The 21,549-nt window shown below is 38.1% G+C and overlaps 1 protein-coding gene and 1 pseudogene across 4 annotated transcripts; one reads left to right on the forward strand and one right to left on the reverse strand.

The window, feature by feature from the left end:
• Positions 1 to 323: 323 nt before the first annotated feature.
• LOC147307225 (uncharacterized) lies at positions 324 to 5,783 on the reverse strand (annotated as a pseudogene).
• Positions 3,484 to 9,085, forward strand: LOC147307226 (uncharacterized). Of its 4 annotated transcripts, XM_086274783.1 has the most exons (10): positions 3,874 to 4,609; positions 4,742 to 4,848; positions 5,207 to 5,325; positions 5,428 to 5,844; positions 5,929 to 6,154; positions 6,334 to 6,483; positions 7,177 to 7,394; positions 7,483 to 7,636; positions 7,718 to 7,827; positions 8,391 to 9,085. In XM_086274783.1, exons 1-10 carry the CDS (start codon positions 4,479 to 4,481, stop codon positions 8,700 to 8,702), a joined length of 1,944 nt encoding a protein of 647 aa, XP_086130909.1. In that variant the 5' UTR covers positions 3,874 to 4,478; the 3' UTR covers positions 8,703 to 9,085. The 4 variants fall into 4 exon arrangements, with proteins under 4 accessions (XP_086130908.1, XP_086130907.1, XP_086130909.1 ...); XM_086274782.1 differs by having other exon boundaries at positions 3,484 to 4,609; positions 7,180 to 7,394; positions 7,483 to 7,827; XM_086274781.1 differs by having other exon boundaries at positions 3,873 to 4,609; positions 7,483 to 7,827.
• The last annotated feature ends 12,464 nt before the right edge of the window (positions 9,086 to 21,549 follow it).

Genomic DNA, 21,549 nt, shown 5'->3' on the forward strand with positions numbered 1-21,549 from the left:
ATCTGGTGCTTGCCATGATTTAAAATCTTATTTTTAGACAGGCCAGATTATTTGCCTTGTTTTAAAAAAGATTTACTTGTTTCTAAGTCTGGATTTTAGATAATAAACTTAAATCGAGAATAACCATATAATTGTGTCTATATTAGTACAGAAATCCAGAAATGGGAAGAATAACTCTTAAAATAGCCTACATTAGGTCTCTCACCAGATGTCTCTCAAAATATCACTTGTTTCAAGATAGAGTGACAAACTCAATTTGCTTGATTTAGGAAATTCACACAAGGCATCTGTTGAAAATATTATTTATTCAAAATCATGTCTGACTTCAAAGTTGTACATATAAGGGAAAAAAATTAACCACAATTTATGATACAAATCACATTTCAAAGACAGCTGTTTGTCCCAGCATGCCAGCATTATGTGGTACAACATTGACATTGGTTTAGGGAACATTTAATGACTGTCAACTTATATCATCACAAACTACACTAAGCCAATACTTGGTGCAACCCTAATCTTAAGGGTGATTTCTATGGGAAATAATATCAGAAAGACTGTATTTGATTGGAACAAACACACTGTCCTTAAAACTAATAGAAAAGTATGAAGTGTAATCAATGAGCTCATGGGCTAATTCTGTAGCTTGAGCAACAATGGGCACAGTTACTTCATATGCCAATAAGTCTTCATTTAAATTCAAAGTTTCATAGCGTTGGTACTCAAAAGCAATAAAAGATGAGTCAATCAAAAAGATATCCTTTATCAGTCCAAACACAGGGAAAGTGCCATCCACATCTGCAATAATCATGGACTTCCCAGCAATGTATTTATTGCCATTTAGAACATACCATTTCACTGAGACAACAGACTGCATGACATCTATTCCAAAAAATTCTTTAATTTTTTTCCTAACATATTCATTATTTTTAACAGCTGATACTGGCCCGGATTCCTTTTCTTTCGCAAAAATAGGATGTTCAGTGCCTATTTCATTTTGACAACACTCAAGAAATTGATTGTGGTTTGCTAGGGATTTACAAACATTTTTAAAATTTAACTTAGAAGCCCACTGTTTAAAATAGGAGTGCTTTGCCTCAAAGCGCATGCACATACTCCTTATTAAAGGTCCAAGGGATAAGATTTGACTGGGAAGATGCAACATATAATGTTGCTTAGGTATTATATTGGCTTCGGGAAAAAGTTGCTTGAACTGATACAGGTGTTCTTCAATCATATTTCTCAGTTGCAATACAGTTTGTAAAGAAATAATGGGAGCAAGAACTATTTGAACTATCATAATTAACTTTCTAATAAATACAACATACTCACTCTCCACACCATACAAAAGAAAAAGTAATATTTTTAAAAGAATTAGCATCTGTCCACAAGACTGTTTCAATTTGTTGTCGTTAGCCGCTAAAGTGCCAAAGGTAATAGGACATGGTTTATCCCGTATTTCAAGAGGTGAGTAAGGAAAATTTTGAATGTCTGAATTAAACTTGTCTAATTCCAATTGTCCTGAGAGAATTAGGTGTTTTAATACAAATTTAACTTCCATTGATGCAACACCTTCAAAAATAACATGCATTATATCCTGTGGAGTTTGTTTGATCAGGTCAAATGCAGGAACATCAACTAGTCTGCTTCTTCTATTAATTCCATAAGTAGTTTTGAGGGACGCTTTCAATAAATCTGTGCTTGCTTTATCTATTTCAAAACACTGCCTGATATGTTTCTCCAGAGTTCTTTGAACAAACTTCTTCTCCTCAAAAACACTTTGCATATCATCAAAGTTGCATTCACAGTGTCTACATTTGCTATAAGCAAAACCAATCCCTTCTTTAAAGCCAGCAATCTCATGCTGGGCTAGCGTGTCTCCGCAAATGGCTATAACAGCACCAAACAATTCAATTTCACCATTTGACATTTCAATCCTTACACCATTGTAAAGCAGTGATAGATCTTGAAGTATTCTTTTCAGTACAACATCAATACCCCACTGAGAAATGTCACTTGCTTTAGCAATAGCAAGAAGTCGTATTGCAGCTAACTTTGACCTAAATTTTGGATCAATATTTCCTAAAGTATAATAAAACATGACCAATTTGTTTGCAGAAGCATGGGACCCTAAGGGGTTACATATTTCAATTTCATCTGTGTACAGTATTAATTGCAATGCATTGGCCTCTGAGAAAACAAGGGGTGAGATGTAAAGAGGGACCCGTCTCTAAAATCATAGAAGAATCCCTCTCTGCTTCTTTGTGGTGCAGTGTTCAACATGGTAAAGATTCTCTCATTAGTCATTAACTGCTTTAGACTTTCAATTAATGGTACATAGTAAAAACTTTTGTTCCTTATGGACATGACCCTTGAAAGACCTTGCTTTACCCAACATATCTTCTGGGATACTACTACTTCCTCGGCGTTGACTGGACAGAACATTTCCCCTATGGCTCTACACTGTCCATATGCAATGGTGGAGAAAGGATCCATGAATTTATCAAATGTAGCCAAAGCCTCATCTTGAAGCTGAGTGGTTCCCTCGGCATTATCTTCAAACACTGTCTTCATTCTTTCCTTGAGCGTATCCAAAAGAACAGCCTGATACTGTTGCACTCCTGAGATGATATGTTTGACCGTTCTCTGTGAAAACATTTGAAACAAAAGTAACTTATTCTGCATTTATATTAAAAAAAAAATTCTGAATTCCATTATGAACAAGTAAGACATTGATTGCCTTATGTAATGTATTGATCCATTAAGACTATAACATACCTGTGATAAGTGGCACTGTTCTTGAACACTGATAGCAAAAGCTGCAGCAGATCTGGTAATATCGTGTCTGGTAAAGGATGTTTTAGCAACAGCTTCTTCCTTTAGAGCAGAAAAACAAAGTTAGTCCAAACTCCTGGCCAATTATAGAAATTCTTACATAACAGGTATAATCAGTTACACCTAATGATTGGTCCATTAAAAAACAAAGTGCATGACAGTGATTAGTGTTACAGTTGTGAATATTCAATATAATATAAGATAATATAATATTCATTCTTTGGAATAAAGAAAAAAAATGGAAAAGAAATCAAAGACAAAGAAACAATAAAAAAAGGGGTTGTCCATTGTTTTGATGAGGCTAGGGATTGGATTCATGAGAATGAGATTTTATCTTTTTAAATAATGAATTTTTGTTCGCACTTAGATATTAGTTTCTTTACATGTTTGTTGTATTTATTAAATTATTTATGTATTTTTAAATCACGTAATTTAGATTTGCACTTAGAATTTATGTTAGTATTAATATATGGATATATTTTATTGTATGCATTTATTAATTTATTTAATTTTCAAAAAAAATCATTCTTATCCATGTTTTGGCAGTATTTCTAGCCAACAGATTTTTTTACAGTGCTTCCAAATACTCTGTGTCTTACCTGAAACTGTAATTCCTACGAGATACCCAAATTGCTGTCAGATTGAACGATTTAAACGCGCTGAGAGTGTCTTTGATGCAAACTTCACCAGGAGACATGCCAGCCGCAGAGTGTGTGCCTTCTCCGGCTGCAGCATAGCCTGTACTATCTACACTGAACTGCTATTCTGTTTATTTGTTTTTCATTTCATCCTGCAGGATGAAATTGTGATTTAAAATCCAACCATGGTGGAAATCGCTTGTAACAGTTTGAAGAACAATATCTAGCGGTATAATATCGCGAGATCTCGTTAAATTTCTCTTGATTAAAAATGGAGAAAATGATTAAAAGTAATATAGGACCAAATACGAGGAGTTAGACATAGCTAAATTTGTCATCAGAAGCCACACTACATTTTATTTAGTTTAACACTTACCGTGATCGGGCTGTCAACAACCTGAGGCTCCTGCACTTCAGCCAAAGATCCACCAGTTGATATTTCCACGGTGCTGGTTGTTGTTGCAGTACTACAGTTGGCAAAGACTGAAACACCAAAATTTTCCGATCCTAAAGAGTGGGATGTTGGGGGGATCCTCCATCCTCTTGGTGGGCTTCCATTCGTCAAATACAGAGGGTGCGTCCGTTTAATGTGGCGAAAGAATGAGTTAAAAACTCTGAAATCTTGTTCACAGCCATCTATTCCACAGTAAACCCAAAAATCCTGCCTTCGACCATGAGCTGCATTTATGTGGCTAAGGAGCACCTTCAGAGTTAAAGAAACAAAGATAAAACAGATCATACATCTCCAGAGCGCCATGGTGAACTGTTTTCGCGCAGTAGCAATGCAGCTTTACTTTACCGCTCTCCACTGAAGGCCACAGATGAGAGTGTGGGACCATGGGAAAGGTAGGCAATTTTAAAAATATATGCATCCTTAATTATCCAATTTTTCAGGTTTAAATTACATCAGTTATATTTATTTTTAGGCAATAAGTGTTTAAGACTGAATTTATATTTTTATTTTCTTTTTTTTTACTTAAAAAAAATTAAATATAAATAATTTTCTGCATGCGCATTCTCAGTTCCTGTCGTGACGTTACTTTCACGCGGGACAAACTCTTTTCCCCTGCTTTGTTAACCATCAGGACCGTTAGGAAGATCAAAATTATTTATCTAAACAAAGTGAACAGTAATTTAAGGTTGGTAACATTAAGTTGATTTGAAAAATACTATGGTACAACGGTGTTATTAAGATAAAGTCGTGTTTTGTGAGGGCTGCTAGTTAGCAATCTAGCTAATGTGTTAACTTTAGCTAAATGTTCTTATTTAAGCCGTAGGATATTTCCAGGTACTGTGAGTGGAGGCTTTGGAACCGAACTAGAGAACTGCTGTCACGGCATGGACAACTTTGACGATGCCATACTGTCTGTGTTGCAGGGTAAGTCTTATTTTTCAGTTATTTTGGTACGTTAGCTAAGCAGCCTTAGCATCTGTTAGCATCATTTCTGAAACTTGGAGCTAGGATTGCACTCTACTCTGAACTTTATCCACATTATAGCCTTGAGCTGTCTTTGCCAAAATAGACTTGGAACATCATTCTTGAAGACAGCCAAAAATAGTTTTATTGCATTCCCAAATATTTGATAAACTGTTTTAAGTTTGACATTTTATCCTGTTAATATTACTTATTGCTAAAATACATTTATTGACAAAAAAAATGACCTCAATATGTAATAAGCCACGCCCAGGAAAAGAGAAATAAATATCACTTTTGAAGTTGTTTTTCTCTTTTACAGCTGCGAATATTGATGAGGAAACTTTGAGGAGCTTTACCCGGGATGACCTAAAGGATCTTTTTCCGGGCCATGAAAATTTCTTCCGTAGAAAGAAGATTTGGGATTTTATCAGCCAAAAGGTAAATACACATTATACCACTAAGAAGATGATTACTGTCCATATTGTCTAGCATTAATTTGCCTAATTGTGTATTTTTGTTTATATCCCACAACTGTTATAGTTTAAGAGTACTGACCAAGATGCCAACACTTTCCATCGAAGCGAGAGTAACCCCTTAGGCTTTGATGTGTCACAATGTCAGCCTCAAACTTCCACTCCCATTTCCTACACTGCTGACAAAAAAATGAAAATGCCAGACCCACCAGAGTATGTGGTGTATACAGATTCAGAGTTGGACATGGTGCGCAGTCAGTACTTTGCATTGCTCCACAGTGGAAAGGAAAAGGACTGTAGGATGTCGAAGGAGCTATGTTGCAGACTTGTAAGGAACACCGTCACCAGCATGGTTGCAATCCTCCGTGCTAGTCCCATGGGGAAAGAAGTAACATACCCCTCCAAACTCGAAATGAGAGCAATGTCGCAGAAGATTGTCGACTATTACCCCATGTTACGTGATGCTGACACACACATGCCATACGTAAGTCATTCTTTACTCACTACAATATCTAAAATTGAGCGAGATAAAAAAAAGAATGTACAAATATATATTATTTTACCACAGCTGACCATCTACACCAAACTGTACAAACGACTCCAAAATATGAAGTCTCCAAGGAAGAGGCAGGGCTCCATGCCACAACGAGGCAGGCCCAGGAAGACTCTTTTCAGCTCAGATGACACAGACAACGGGACTGAAGGTGACCTAAGTGGTGAAGCAAGTGGTTCAAGTGACTATACCATACTTCTTGAGAGCAATGATGACCTCAGTGAGGATAACTCAAATGCAGGTGTGTACTTTGGTCTGCTGTACTAATGACTTTTGGACATCTAAAACTTCAAAGAGACCACCTGCCCTCAGTTTTCTGTTCAGAGTGCATCACAAGATTTATACAGTGTTGAGTATTTTCCTTAACTTTCTAGCTATTCCCTGTTATTACATTCTGTTCATCTTCTGTTTTTTCCTCAGAGAAAGAATCCCAATTGCCGCTACCCTCCACTGTACCAACTACGTCAAACAATACTACCCTGGCTTTACCACTATTATCCAAGTCAGCCTCATGCTCTGCACCCAGGGCTGATATAGGTCCTTCAACTGCACCTCCAGATGATGTTGTTGGTAAGTCCACCATCACCCTTATCTACCTCTGTCTGACTGTGGTTCCTCTTACAGCTCTTTCCAAAATATGGTTGCAGCAATGAACCCCGTTCTAAGTGTTTATTCCAAAAATCATAGTGGTTTGGCATTAACTCGAGTTGGTGTGTAAAATCAACATATGATAGATACCTCATTCCAGTTTGCCAGTTAGCCATAGTAAGTATTTTACCACTTTGTGTTGTAATGGGTGTTACTCAGTGCTGATTATTTACACATGTAAATCCTCATGCTGGTCACATCTATCATGCCTTATCACAGTGTTTCTGTCATAGATCAAATTACCTAAAATATTTTTATCCATCAGCTCATAATCACTGTTCACACTGATGTGAACGATATACACAGTAAACAACCTTTACCTTATTTTCACCACAGTTTTATTCACGGGCATCTTAAACTGTCGTTTTAATATTTGATTCTGTTCAAACTAACAATTAACATAAATCCATGATCATTATAAGAAAAGGACACAAAGGGAAATGATCAGGACATATAGGGTCAGTTCATTACTCAAACATATTTAACCTAAACATTAATTCTCAGAAATATTATACTTAAAAACAACCATGCAACTAGAAATGACTGATTAGAAAAATCTGAATTTTGTGAAGTCTAGTTACACCATGTCTTACAATTGCTCTTTGCTTTCCCTAGCAGACCATGACAGCCTGAAGATGCAGGCAAGACATTACAAAACCTTGAGCAACATGTACAGGAAACCCAATGCAAAACCCAACCAAAGTGACGTTGCTCAAATTTTGGACCTGGAGTTTGAGGCCAGACGAGCTTTTATTGACGCAGATGTTACAAGGGAAGAAGACAGGCCCAGAAAAATATTTGAAGCATACCCGTGCTTCAAAGACATACAAAATGTAAGTTCAACTACCTTCAGTTAAATTCCTTGCTTTCTCTGGATAGGTTTAGTTAGTTCTTGACTAACTGAGCACAACTTTGTCATAGGCGATGGATGAACTGCGTCGCATCATTGGTGGCTCCAACTGCAAATACATAGATCAAATGAAGGGTCGATGGGCAGAGTTTTGTTCGAAAGTGCAGTTCTATGGCATTTGGAAGAAGGTCCTGAAACCTCCTCTCCCCTTGGATGTACGTGGAGGTAAGTGGCCTTTTCATACATTAAATCCACACATCAGATATGTTCGGATTGCTTTGTTGAGATACTTTTCTCTGTTCACAGTGGATTTTACTGTCACTCTCTTCAATGCACTTCCATCTCTTTTTCCTTCAAAAACTACACCACCAAAGCGGCTGGGAAGTGCCAGTGAGGCTCTCCTTCATATCCTCAAGGTGAGAACAGCTGCAATACCAGCCACTGTAACTTGTACTCCATTTACTTGTATTGTTATTATTAATATTATTATTTTGCTTTTCCTGCTTAATAAGAGTAGGTCGAAGTTCAATTCAGCAGGGATTAAATTACTCCTTATTCAGGATTTCTTAATTGTTATTCAAAACCTACTCCAGAGAGGCAGCACAGAGCAAAAGCACATTGCAGTTAGGATACAAGTAGAAGCAGTAAAATGATATATTTAAAAAGGCCTTCAAAAACTAGAATATGTAACAAAGTTAAAAGAAATTGTTTTAAAAAACAAATGAGAAAAAAAGCACAAATAGACATGATAAAAATGCTGCAAATTAGAGAAAATTCATGCTCAGAATTAATACATTTCCAAAATTTCATATTTATGTAAGTCAGATATTTTATATTTATTTCTTCTATTCCAACAGTAAATCAGTTGGAGCATTCTAAACTCTTGATATTGCTATTTGTGTCTTAAGCTGTTTGGATGCACAGCAACCCTTTCATTTAAAATCTTGAAGAATTTGTCCTTTTTTTGTGCTTCTTCTAGCCAGGTGAAGATGCAATGCTATACCTGGAGAAGCGGCCTCTCTCCTCCCCAGTGCTGCTTTTTGATGGAACAACCAGCATTGTTGCTGTAGGAAACATACCAGTGACCACTCTCTCCTTGGAGGATTTCTGGGAAGGAATGTTGGTGTTGATGGCATATTACTACACCTTGCACTTAACATACCCAAAATGTGTTGCAACGGTCCTCTCTGTCATACAAACTGAGGTAATCACTGATGCCATCCATGATCAAGATGCCACTAGTGCATATAAGAAAGCAATAGCTGAGTGGAAGTCGTTCTTTGAAAAATAGGTGAATACCAAGCAGGATTTTATCAGGTCATTTGCAGTTTGTTTAGTTTTGTAGTACGTTTGTACAACTTTGTTCCTAATTTGCCTAGCAATGTCCTGAGAAACGGCTTTACTTAAGATGCTTTACAAATGAAAGTTGTTGTTTTTTTTTCTTAGTGACACTTTACCTGAGGCATGTAAAGTTTTAAGTCAGTAATGCCATTATTTATAACATTGTGAGACTATGTGACTGTCACAAAAGTTTAAGGCCAAAACTGTAATTTTTTTTCTGTGTTTAGGCCTTTTAAAGGGTTGATTTAGACTTTTAGGGATTGTGCAGCAGCCCTATTTTGTTTTTAAAAAAAGGATTTTGTTCTCATGAGAGAAATAAATGTTGGCATATCACTCTTGTCCTGGTTGTGATTTCAGTAGAAGCCAAGGAGTAGGAAAAAGGTCTGTTTTAAGGTTTTTTTTGCCTGGATTTAATATTGATTCGGCTCTATTTTAAGATAAGCCAACCTGAATCAAGAAACAAATTAATCATATTTCACTAATATTGAGTAGTTTTTCATAGTATTAGAACTATTTTTCTCGTTGCAGTGCATTCATTTGCTGCAAGTAAGAATTCAAAACATAAAAAAAGACTGTAATTTAGCATATTTAACTAATATTTGGGACTTGATATCAAGTAATTTTATCTTAAATTGAGCTCTTTAAAGCTTATTTTAACCCTCTTCAATTCTCAAATGTGTTCTTTTATTTCTGGATTAAAAAATCTTATTTCAAGATTTCTTATTAAGTAAAATAAACTTGCTGCATGGACAGATAATTTCACTTGTTTTCAGTGCTTTTTGTATCAAATGTAGTATTTTTTTCCTAAATATAGACTAGCCATTTTTGCAGTGCATTCAAGGACATCACTAGATAATGTCCTAGACCCAGTATGTAGCAAATGGGAAAGATCCAGGGTGGCATAGTGCCAATTTCCACAGGGTCATCCCGGATATTAAGCCCACCGACATCAGGTGACTGATGATGGGAAATCTCTACCACATGCTCAAAAATGTGTGAGTCGATTTTCTGGCACAAGAAAGAAAATTCAGAAATTACCTTAAAAGGTATCAGAGACAAGAAGCCATATAAAACTGGGAAATAATTAGGTAAAGGGAAAAACGCAATATGTACTTGGGCTACGACAGTAATGTAAGATGTGCTTGCTTTCAGATAATAGTGACTTAGGTAAAACTTTGGAAGTAAAGATGTAGTTCATAAGGGAGACTTAGACTTAGCAAAAACTAGCATACATAAATTGCATTTAATCATCATTCATATTATTATACACCGATTTTTAAATAATGGCCCACCCTATGAATATCTCTCACTGTTAAAATTAAGTTTAAAATTAACAGAAGACAGCTGAACGTAAGCCAAGGTCCAGATAATTAGTTTAATAGGTTGACCATCACTAGCTAAAATGCATTTGAACTGAAGGTTTAGTAACTATTGACTATGGCACATTGTATTGCTTTCATACATCATTTACGGTTCAGTTGCATAGATGTCAACAAAATATGTATGTCCGAAACAGATATGCCAATTACCCTAATGGAAACCGGGAAGCATGACCACTTCAATTAGCAGACCTGTTCCTGCTTCGTTTTTCCTGCAGCACATCACAGAGTTTGGAGAAGAAGCACAGTGAAGTGTGGGTGGTTATGTTGGCGAGTCTGCAGCTGGAAATTGAATATTCCTTCTGACAGTATGATGTAAACAACACGCACACTCTAGGGGCAACAATTTATAACACAGGTTGCTTGTAAATACGTGGTTTATCTATGTATCTTAAACATGTTGGGTGTCATGTAATTGGAATCAGCACTCTATGAATGAAACGCTGTGTCCGTGTCAGTGAAAGTGGTCACACTTTGGTGATCCTTCATACTGTATGATGCATTAGAGTTTTCCGTTACATGTGCTTGGAAGAACACAGCGTGTTCATGTGACCACTCAAATATGTGCGCACACACAGAGAATTACAAACACACTAAGCAAGACCTAAACGCATTATTGGTGTCTTCAATTAATTAATCAGCAGTCAAATTTAAAACTATAAGAAAGAATAATGACTGCAGCTTAAAATGTAACCACCACTACTGCAACAGTGGATACGTCTAAATGGAAGTTACAATTAACGATGCATGACCCATCACATACATCACATATTGTATTGCAGTGTGTAAGGACTGAATAGTTGTCTTAGACATTCGGCAGCATTTAGGATATGTGTGTGTGTGTGTATGGCCTACTATTATTTTTCCTTCCTCACAATGAGCACCAGTACTTGTCTCTCCCGCTTCTTCTTTCTCCATCTCCTTGTGCCTGAGGCTAATTTATGGGCTTGTTAGTAGGGAGACTCCTGCACTTCAAACTTTTTTTTCACTTAGGTCAACCAAAACATATTTTTTTCTTTTTCTTGATCTCTGAATATGTGGCAATTACATACAGGAAGAGCTCCCGGTCTCCAGATATTATGAGCAATACTAAACTAAAATCAGCTGGTCCAGCTCTCTTCGCGTTATTTAAGAGGCTGTGTTTTCATGAGGAAACCAGATTTGGCTCCTTGCCCATTTCCATTGTCCTGTTTCTGTGAGGCGAGCGGCTATTATGACTGTCAGTCATTTTCCGACATAAAGGGGCTCATTTGAAAAGACTCAATGCAAATCTCATATCTTACAAGAAACACTCTTGATTTATTTTTGCTAAGCTTTTCTTCCTAAATCGTCAAACAACCTCCCAGCCCATTTCTCACATCCCCTCCTGGCTGGAGTTACATCTTTCAGCATCCAGTCAAAGGAATAGGGAAGTGCTCTGTGGATAGTTGCCACCTTACCACCCCCATACACACATATGTGCCCCAGCCCCCAGACTCACCTACCCACTCCCCTGCTTTCCTTTCCCTCCAGTCAATAACAGCACAGCAGGTGTAGAGCCAAGCCCAAAGATAGCAGAAATATTGACAAGGGAAAAAGTATTGGAAACTTCATTTATTCTCTGCTCAGGAAACTGTTTTTTACTTTTATTCTGGGCAAAGCTGGAAGATACACCTTATTATCAGTAGCTGTTGCATTTTTTGTTTGTGGCTGTTTATGTTTTTTCCTCTGTGTGAAAGATCTAAAGTTGGCCTATTTGTCCCAGAATCAGGTTTTTCTTTAAATATCTCCACTGACTAAACTGACTCAGTGTTTAAAGTTGTCCGTCTGGTAATTGTGTATGATACTGATTCATGCTGTAAGTCCAGTTCTTCACCTTTGCTTGTAATCCTTTACCCCTACTGGCATGGAATAGCCCCCTTAGTGGTATGACCGTGTGCTGGGTTGATGACATGTGCTAACACGCTGTCTGAAACTGCCATCACAAGGAAGTTGGGACGTTTTGCCTCCTGCAGGATGGCAGCGGCAGAGAGACACTGCATCAGTGCCAGACAAGGCAGTAGGAGCCACCAATGAAGCAGCTGTGACCTTGCAAACAGAAGCTCAGAGTCTGAGCCAAAAACTCACCCTCTTTCCCCACGGTGAGGTCCAGTGTGCCAGCAATGCCAGGTGCCCCTCCAGAAGTGTTTGTGGAAGCCAGGATGGAGCTGTAGGCTGCCATCCTGGAGCCGTTTTACATAAGAACAGAGGGTGCAAGAAAGACAACTTTGACTGATTTTTTTTTCTTTTTGTGTGTGACTCAATATTCAAATATATCACATTCACAGATTTATTTTCTTCTTTAAAAACTTTTTTTTATCCACCAAACACCAACTTTTGGAATGACTTAATGTTGCCAACTTCAAACAAAAACATCAAATTAGGTACTGTGGATTCTTGTGTTACTTGAGTTTTTTTTTTTTTCTTTCCATTGCAAGCCACTTGGGCAATGTCTTCAAGCCAGTTCTGCATTTCTCAAGCTTATATCCCACAGCTTCAGCTTCAAGATCTCCATAATCACCAAACCACCCACTGCGAAAAGATTATCAGAGAACGCATGTAACAAGCCATCTCTCACCACACAGTCCTTGAGGCTAAGAGGGAAAACATGCATACATCAAGTAAAACATTGCTGAACATAATTAGCTACCTTATCCCAGTGGTCACTGGAACCTTAAAATCAATAGGAACATTAGTAAAACAGCAGTGAACACCCCAGCTTCGGTGCTTAATGCATGCTTATGAAAAACAGGGCTTGTAAGAATAGTTCTTTCTCCTTTTTTTCCTTTAAGTGTTCAAGAGAAGACAAAAAAATCACTGTTGATCCACAGCTGTTCTATATGAAGAACTTTTCTCCAGACAGAAATCAAACTTGGTCTCAAAGCTGCAGTTGTGGTTTTAGAGGTAGTTCTGCAGACTCCCAACGCAATAAAATTTGTTTTCTGAAATGGCCATAGTGCAGAGTTCACAAGTACTCACTGTTTACCTCGTGATTTATGTAGCTTGGTGGACTTTGCTGTTCTTAACTTTTCTAGCTTGTCAGCATTGCACCTTTTGCATAATGTTACAATTAGTTTTGGTTAAATGCTATGTGCGGGAATGTGAAAGAGTAACCAAGGACACATGTAAAGGTTGATGAATACACTTTAGGTCTTTTGCCCTGTTTTCAATTTCCTTTTCCACATTCTCCCACATGAAACGGAATAACCTTCACTGCTTATATAACCTTCTGCATTTGATTACCATATTAACGTCCTTAACAGCATGAAGCTAATTTGTGAGCTATGGATGTCTTTGGAGAAGGTCACAGTAATGAAGTGTACACCAAGAACATGATTTCAGCTTCACTTATTAAACATTTGCTAATTGTTTATATTTGCGTGATTAGAAATTTTAATAAGAGAAGAATGCCCTGGATGTAATGTGCCATACTTGTGGCTGTTATCGCTTTTTTTTTTTTTTTTCCGTGGACCATCCCACTCCTTTTTCCAACACTGGTGCTTTTAATTATCTCCTCTGACACAAGATACTATGGCAATTTCACCTTGTTATATTTAATAGATAGTTCAGTGGTAGAACCGTGTTTTCTCAGGTGGTTCTCTGCTAATCGTCTGGCTAACAGCCCACACAGGAAAAAGCTATCTAGGAAACCCAGTACAACTGTTAATGCAAAATTTGTTGTTTTTGTATTAGGTTCATGGACTTACTTGGTATATCCATGAAATTAGTTAAGTAGGAATAATTAGATCATCCTCTAAGTATTGTCTAACAAGACAAGAAAACTATATGCATGCTAGTGGCTTTGCATGTGTCCTCAAGTATAAATGTTGACATTAGCGCGCTAAGAAGTTCATGATGACCATGAGAAATAAATATAACATTTTAGGCATGTTAAAATCAACTGCAATAGAAAAAGCGGGAGTACTAAAATAAACCAATTGTTTTTAATTTTAACTATAGAGGAGAAGCAATCACTAAATCCGATAATCTTGGTGTTATGTATTTCTGTGCACATTTTATGTAGGTGTTAGTGTAAATTCATGGACAGCCTACCTGATCAGCTGGGGAGCTTTAGGTCCATATAACATATCACAAACCTGAGTTTGAAAGCCATTTATGTTGTTAGCCTTAATTTTTCTGGTTTTAAACCATGCCATATCTTGTCTTTACAGCTTCAGTGGTAACATATCCTAATCATCACTAGATTTATTATCAGCCAAGTTATTTTATTAATCTTTAAAATATCAGGCTGTGCAGAGAGATGATGACATCAGTGATTTTAACATGAGGTAGGGAATGCAGATTACGGTAAGTACTAATGAGGAAAATGACAGAGTAGAAAATTATATCACATGACCTTAAATGCACTTTATTTCAAACCATGCATAACAGGGAGACAGACCTTTTCACAAATTGAGACAAGAGCTCTGCGCGCGCTAAGGAGTCAAACGGTACGACGATGACGTTGTCTTTAAAAAGATAATTCTCTTTTTAAACTAAATACATCTTCAAAAGGAAAAAGCCCACAATGTCTTGCTGACACCACCTGCACACAGAGGGCAGGCTGCCACTGTTTCAATGGGCGCTGCGTGCACACCCCAGCGGGCTTCCAGATAGCGGCTAAAGAGCTTATTTCCCAAATCTCTTTATCCTTTCTAGAACTGTGAGACGTTGACAGAAAGTCAGTTAACTCTAGCCAGTGGCAGCTGCATGGGTTTTGCATAATTAATTATTTATATGGAGCCAGACATAGTAATTACCATCCAGATGAATATGATATTCTAATCAGGCAGGCTTTAATTTTAATTGCCCTCCAGCATCTAACTGTCAGTGCTGGCCTGGCTTGATAAAGTGGAGAGTCTCTAAACACCATTAGACATCTGCTCTGAGAGCATTGCCCCCACTACCCACCAGCCGCACCACCACCACCATAAAAAATCAATACAGGACGAGGATATGTGTGTGTGATCTTGCTCATTTTTCAATTGAAAGCCATTTTTCGTCAATGGCAAAACCAAAGTAGGGCTTCAAGCTATTGAGGCAACCTCTCCCCCTCCCCCAGTGATTGATGAGACCGCTAGGATTCTTTTTTTTTTGTTTCCTTTTTTACTAACAACTTGGTGTCTCGTTTCAATATATTGCTTGGGAGTGCTTATCATGCTTCTTCTTTTCTTCTCTAAATTGTCTGTTTTCTGGCAGGTGCACTGGAACAATGAAAGGGGCGATTTACAAAATTTGTTTCCATGTGCATCACCTCTACTATACATCAGCTGTGTAAACATTAGCATTCTAACAAAAGGTGGTGTGCAATGATGATTGAAACTAATGTTTAGTTTTCAAATGAATTAACAAAATCTCCTTTTTTTTAATGGTGTCCTCGTGATTTAAGACTTCCTGAATGCGCGACACTTACTGCATGTCATTTACATTTGTGGCTCACCAGTTTGTTAGGTTGGAGAATTTCACATTTACTGATGCCCAGTTCTCAAAGACCCTCAGTGCAGCAGGAGCCATAATCCCAGCAGCTGTTACCATGGCGAGGATTTTTCTTACAGTTTCCAACCACAATTCCAGCAGAAAAAATATTATCACATATTTTACGTTCTTAGTTAGGGCCTGGGCCCACTGCACTACGCTCAAATTGTTGAAGCGTTAACAATTAAATGACGTTTTTATTTCAAAGTTAAGTATATTAGTGACTAACAGAATATACCTCACTCAGTAATGTGATGTAAATATATTTAGCATCTTTCAAAAAGACTGCTTTGAGTTATTAACTTGTTTGCTTTGTTTTGCTTGGTAGCTTTTTAGATGTTTACATTACAGAAGGTGCTGTAATAAAGTGACATAGTGTATGTCCATGAAAGAGTGATTGGGAAAATTGCACTCATATGAAATATGATTTTAATATAAAGTTATATAAAGAGGTGAACTGGGTGGAAATGAAAACTTTGGCACATTCTCGAAAGGCAAGGAAACCACAGTCATTATGGTTGTGCACTTTAAGAGAGATGATGGATGGTTTCACATTTGGGCCCGATAGACTCGTAAAATGTATGGCTTCCGCCAGTTTGGGACATATTTAAAAGTAATGACATAAAAATTAGGAATGGCGATTTATATCATATACCGTGGTTTTTTGGTTTTTTTCTTTCTTTCGGTTCTTTTCTCGTTATATTTTTTTCTAATAACTTTATGGTTTTCAGCTCACTGGTTGCCAAAAGCAAGTAAAAGTGAAATAATAATTGACAGCACTTGCCAGAATATTTGAGTCCTTCAAAAACCCTTGGTTTTCACCTATCCCTCCCACTGTTTCTCATCATCATTGTGCATTCACAGAACGGAGAAACATTCCTCTACGCAGCTCGGCTCAAGGTTTTTTGATCTCCACACACTGCAACTGAGGTGAAGGGAAGTAAGGTCCTCAGATGTCTATGGTTCCTCATGCCCAAAGTTTGAATTTTATTAAAGACCCTCTTGGCTTCCTCGGCTACCAGGAACAAAGCATGAGCTGGACTCAATGGTAATCCTGCCTGCGAGGCGAAGGTGTCAAAGGTCACTCGTCGCCAGCAGATGAATCCTGTGGTCGGGGTGGCAGAGGCTATGATGGAAAGGAGAAGAACACAGAGGGGCTCTTTTACTCAGGTTATCCAGGCAGAATCTAATGAGGAGGATTGGAGGAGAGAGAAGCATGCTGGTTCTTGGGTGGAGGCATGAGGAGTGCTGTGGGGGGGAAAACTTCACTATAGAAAGCAACAGAGATGAGGATAAGGTAGAGAGGGAGAAAACTGGAATGCGTAACATGAAAAGGATGGTGGAGTGAGACATAAGGCACAATCAGAGGTTGCATTCTATGGTCTTGCGTGAGAGCCACTTAGTGCCTCAGGACAAGCCCAAGGCTAATAAAGCTGAAAGTTGGTAGACGCTCTGACCTTGCTTTGGAAAGCAAAGCCCTAATAAGGACACAGTCTAAAGAGAGAAGAAAAAAACTATTTCTCTGCAGAGCAAACACTCTCTCCATCCCTATTTCATACCCTCTCCTTTCATTAGGCTATGGTACAGAGTGGAAGAGGAACCTATAGGCACCCTAATGAAGGGACTGGTGGATTGGATATATTAAAAAGGAGGGATTAAACAGTATCTGACATGGAAACTGACTTTGAGCATATTCACAGTGCATGATTAGTAATAGACTGTGAAATTCCAAACTCAATTATAAGAGGTAGGTTCATAGTAATAGGATTTTAGAATGTGAGACAACAGTAATTTTAGTTTCACGTGTCAAACGCTACTTTGGAGTATGTTACAGCTACGTGGCTAAAGAAAATCTGAAACATGTACTTTGGAAGTCGTTTCATGACTGATATTAACCCTGTTTAAATAGACAAAGCACTAAAAAATTTATTTTTTTTTCAATTCATAAAGGCTCCTTTTCACTTTAGGTTTGTAGTGGTTTAACAGGTAGATCAGATGTATCTTTATAGCATTTGGATTAAAAAGTATTACTCACCCTTTCTTTTTAATTTTATGTGACGTATGTAATGACTGATTCAGGCGCTAAAAAGAGGACAAAATGCACATGTAAGAAGATATAAAAAATTATCAGCAGTCCATAAATTCAGGCAATATGTTTTCAATCCTTAATAACTGTCTCAGTAGAGAACTGAGACTTTTTGATTTCATGTTTGTGGTGCGAGTTCTTCCATTTTTGCCTGATCCTTTTCAGCCATCCGTTGAAGGAAAGGGTCTTCCACATGCTGCACTGGGTCTTCACAGCATAAGCTGGATGATAAGGTAGAGGTGCTTGCATTACAGAAGCTAGCTTAGAGCTGGCTGCACTAAGAAACTTTGACAAGTAGTCAATGTGAGTCCTCCCAGGGTGTGTATTTTTCTACTCAGACTCAGTCAGTCAGAGCGCTCTTTGGACCCCTGGAGATAAAAAGAACTTTCACCATGCCCTAATACTGTAGATAATTTGTGCCATGATGTTTTTATAATGAGGCCAGGGATTAGGGTTTCATTCAGGCTTTCTTTCATGAATTCAAGATTAACAACAGGCTCTGTCTGCAAAACCAATTGGAAGAAGGGGAGATTTTAAACCTGCCAGAAACAGCTGAGCATATGTGAGAGTCCAGCACTGAAGTGTTATCGGAAGGACAGAGATGGCAGGGGAGCTAAAAAATATCAGTCAAAACAAGTGGCTGTTCATGGAAGTGAACCCAGTTGAATAACCATTACATGCGTCTCAGAGTTTGTTTCTCCAAGACCTTTAACACAGTCTACTGAACATACCAGAGCAAATCCCTGTAAATTGCCCCAGTGTGCCAACATTAATCTGAGGCAGGGGTGACCATCCACAGTCTAAATTGAGCCCTCAGAGACCATTCACCCAGAGAGAAAGCGTTGTTAGAGAGCTGGAGGGACACTGACAGTACAGTGTACCCCCCAGTCCAACAGCTTTTGCTGCTGGAGATGAGATAAGGGCTATCAGCTGCCTGACTCCACTGAGAGGAAGTGCTGCATTTTGATGCAAAGAGTAGCAGCAGCCACTGACGAGCAAAGAGACCTAAATATGAGCTCAGCCATGCCATTGTAGAGCCAACAGAAGTGTATGCCAACAGAAAATGGTCTGAAGCTGAATGGCACTGTGAGAGGGCTGTAGATGTGGTGAAGGAAGCAAACTAAGAGGCACCTGATGTGTAATTTATTTACAGCACCCACAGATGAGAAGGCAAATCAGGATGATGTTGTATGGGAAAAAATAACAGGGCAGACCAATCCAAGTATTGATAGTATTGATAGCAATGCTGGTATTAGTGTCAGATCAATACTAGTGTGATGGGATTAAAGCTTTAGTATGTTTGTCTCCTGTAGGTTTCTGACATTGCTCACGTTAATCAGAAACAAGGCTTTCCTCTCATTCAGGAAAGCTTTGCTCTGCCCCCTCCTCAAACTGCCAGTTCTATTAGAAAGGTGCCAGAATATACAGTGTATCCCAGTTTGTTATGTATGGGCTACGTAGACATACAGTAAACTAGTCAGGATGTCCATGTTGACCCCTGTCCACTGCAGAAACAGCCAACAAAGGGAGCATCAGAAGTGGTCAGAAGAACAATAGAAGTTGTCCTGGTCTGATGAATCACATTTATTTTTACATCATGTGGATAGCCCAGTGTATGGAAGCCCGTTTCCGCCACTAAATTAAAAAAAAAAAAAAGCTAGTATCCATAACTCGAAATTTAGAGTTATTTTCTCGAAATTTCGACTCACTTTTCTCGAAATTTCGAGTTAATAAGTTGAAATTTCGAGAAATATAACTCAAAATTTCGAGTTACTTTTCTCAAAATTTCGAGTTAGCTCTGCCAATCAAAAATATACGCCCGGAAGCATATGGCGCAGAGGAATGCGCACTCAAAAACGGATCCCAACAAATTGGCGCTTTCGCGAGTACGTTTGCTGATAGTAACACCATGTGATTCAGCTAATAACACAGGGATTTCATCATTTGTGAAGCCAGGCTGAAAACACTCAGCAATCTGTGCATTCACGACTGGATGTAATACCGGTAGCTTAGCTGTAGCATTTGTAGCTGAGGGCTTCAGCTTCCGGGTAACAAGGAAATGACGTCATTCACGTAGATTACTGATTGGCAGCGCTAACTCGAAATTTCGAGTTACTTTTCTCAAAATTTTGAGTTAATAAATCGAAATTTCGAGTTAATATGTCGAAATTTCAAGAAAATAACTCGAAATTTTGAGTTATGGATCCTTTTTTTTTAGTGGCGGAAACGGGCTTCCATACCAGTGTGTGTGCTTAGCTTCCTTGAAAAATAAACAGGCACGGTGATAAACTATGGGAAAAGGCAAGCCAGTGGAGGTGTGATGTTTTGGGTAATGTTCTGCTGGGACGCAAAAGTTTCCCAGGAGAACATTTCTGTGAGAAGTAAAAATATGAGAAGCACTAACAAATGGCTTTGACTAATGGCTTTCATACTTTTAAAGTATGAAAATAATGGCTGTGTGGAAAGTTAGTTCTCTACAGGGGTACAGGTTACTCTCGTGACAGGCACTGATGCAGTCATCTGTGCCAAAAATGCACTGACTAGGTCTCTGTTGTGATGATAGTTTATCACTGTTATGTCTGTTCAAAGTAAGCAGTTTTATCAGATGTTTTCTGAAGTTATTTCTGTTTTTCTCCAGTTCATCCAACAAGTTAAACAGTTATTTAACTGTACGTCCACAGTTGAAAAGATAACTAATTTCTCTGTGGTAGTTAAAATTATTGTTTCGACCTCAGTAACTTTTTTTATTTGCCGCTGTTGCTTTCAGGGGAACCAGTGATTGCTAGTCATGTTCATTTGCATACAAAGATAAGTCTAATATGGTTGCTCGCTAATCCCTTCCCCTTAAGTGCTGGATAACAGACCATTTTTAGCTTTTAATCCATTAATGAAATTTGTTTGCTCATTGACTTGAATCATCACCATAATTATAGGGAAAAAATTTATCAATTCAAGCTATTTGAAATGATGTGTATTTTATGTGGCATTTGCATATTTGAATTAGTGACAGTGATGTGTCATTAATTGATACGATTATTTTAGTCGTTGTGGTGCAAACCGCATTTTCATTGTTGCCTTAATGAGATCTAAAGAGTTAAGTTGATAATTACAAGAATAGAAAAGCTAACTGCTAAATGCACGCACGTTTGAGTAATTCTTTACAATCAGTGTGTATAGAATAGTTACAGCTGTGAACACTTTAAAACATATGTTCTGTAGCTCCAGCAATGTAATGTAAAGGGGAGAACTGTCTCATAATTTATGCATATGGAGGCTTATTACTCTGACATGAATACATCTCACACGCTTAGGAAAGCGAGGCAGCAGTAAACAATTCAAACTATCCAAAGTAGCAGTTGCTAGACCTTCGTCTGGCATCCTTAAATGCACGTAATTTTACTGGTCAGCACTTTGAAAGCATTAACTATTGTGTGGTGTCTAATGCACATATTAATTATGTATGCTGGTGAAGATGTACCAACCTTGATATAGCCCTTTAAATCTCCTGTATTTAGCTGCTATCATTTATAGCTCACAGCTTACAGCATCCACCACAATTTGCAGAAGCAACATTATGGAGCGCGTTCCTTTCAAGCGGTGCTCTGTCCCCTGTGTTTTGATTTAGACAAAGCAAAAAGAGAAAGATCTTTTGGTGGAAAGTGTCAGCGGTGGAAGCTGAAGGTTTGTGAAGAAGTTGGCCCAGTAGCCTCGGATCACTAACACAGGGGTAGTCATTGCACACAAACCACTGTCAGTTCTCATCACTCCCAAAGACCCTGAGGGTTGGAGTGTGCATGTGAGTGAGGTGCTTACTTTGTGTTCTTCTGTCCAGATAGACA

The sequence above is a fragment of the Aulonocara sp. 'chitande type north' Nkhata Bay genome, linkage group LG19 (genome assembly GCF_057382095.1).
Source record: "Aulonocara sp. 'chitande type north' Nkhata Bay isolate Kocher_YH1m ecotype deep benthic linkage group LG19, A_spYH_male_GT1.1, whole genome shotgun sequence".
Lineage (NCBI taxonomy): Eukaryota > Metazoa > Chordata > Actinopteri > Cichliformes > Cichlidae > Aulonocara > Aulonocara sp. 'chitande type north' Nkhata Bay.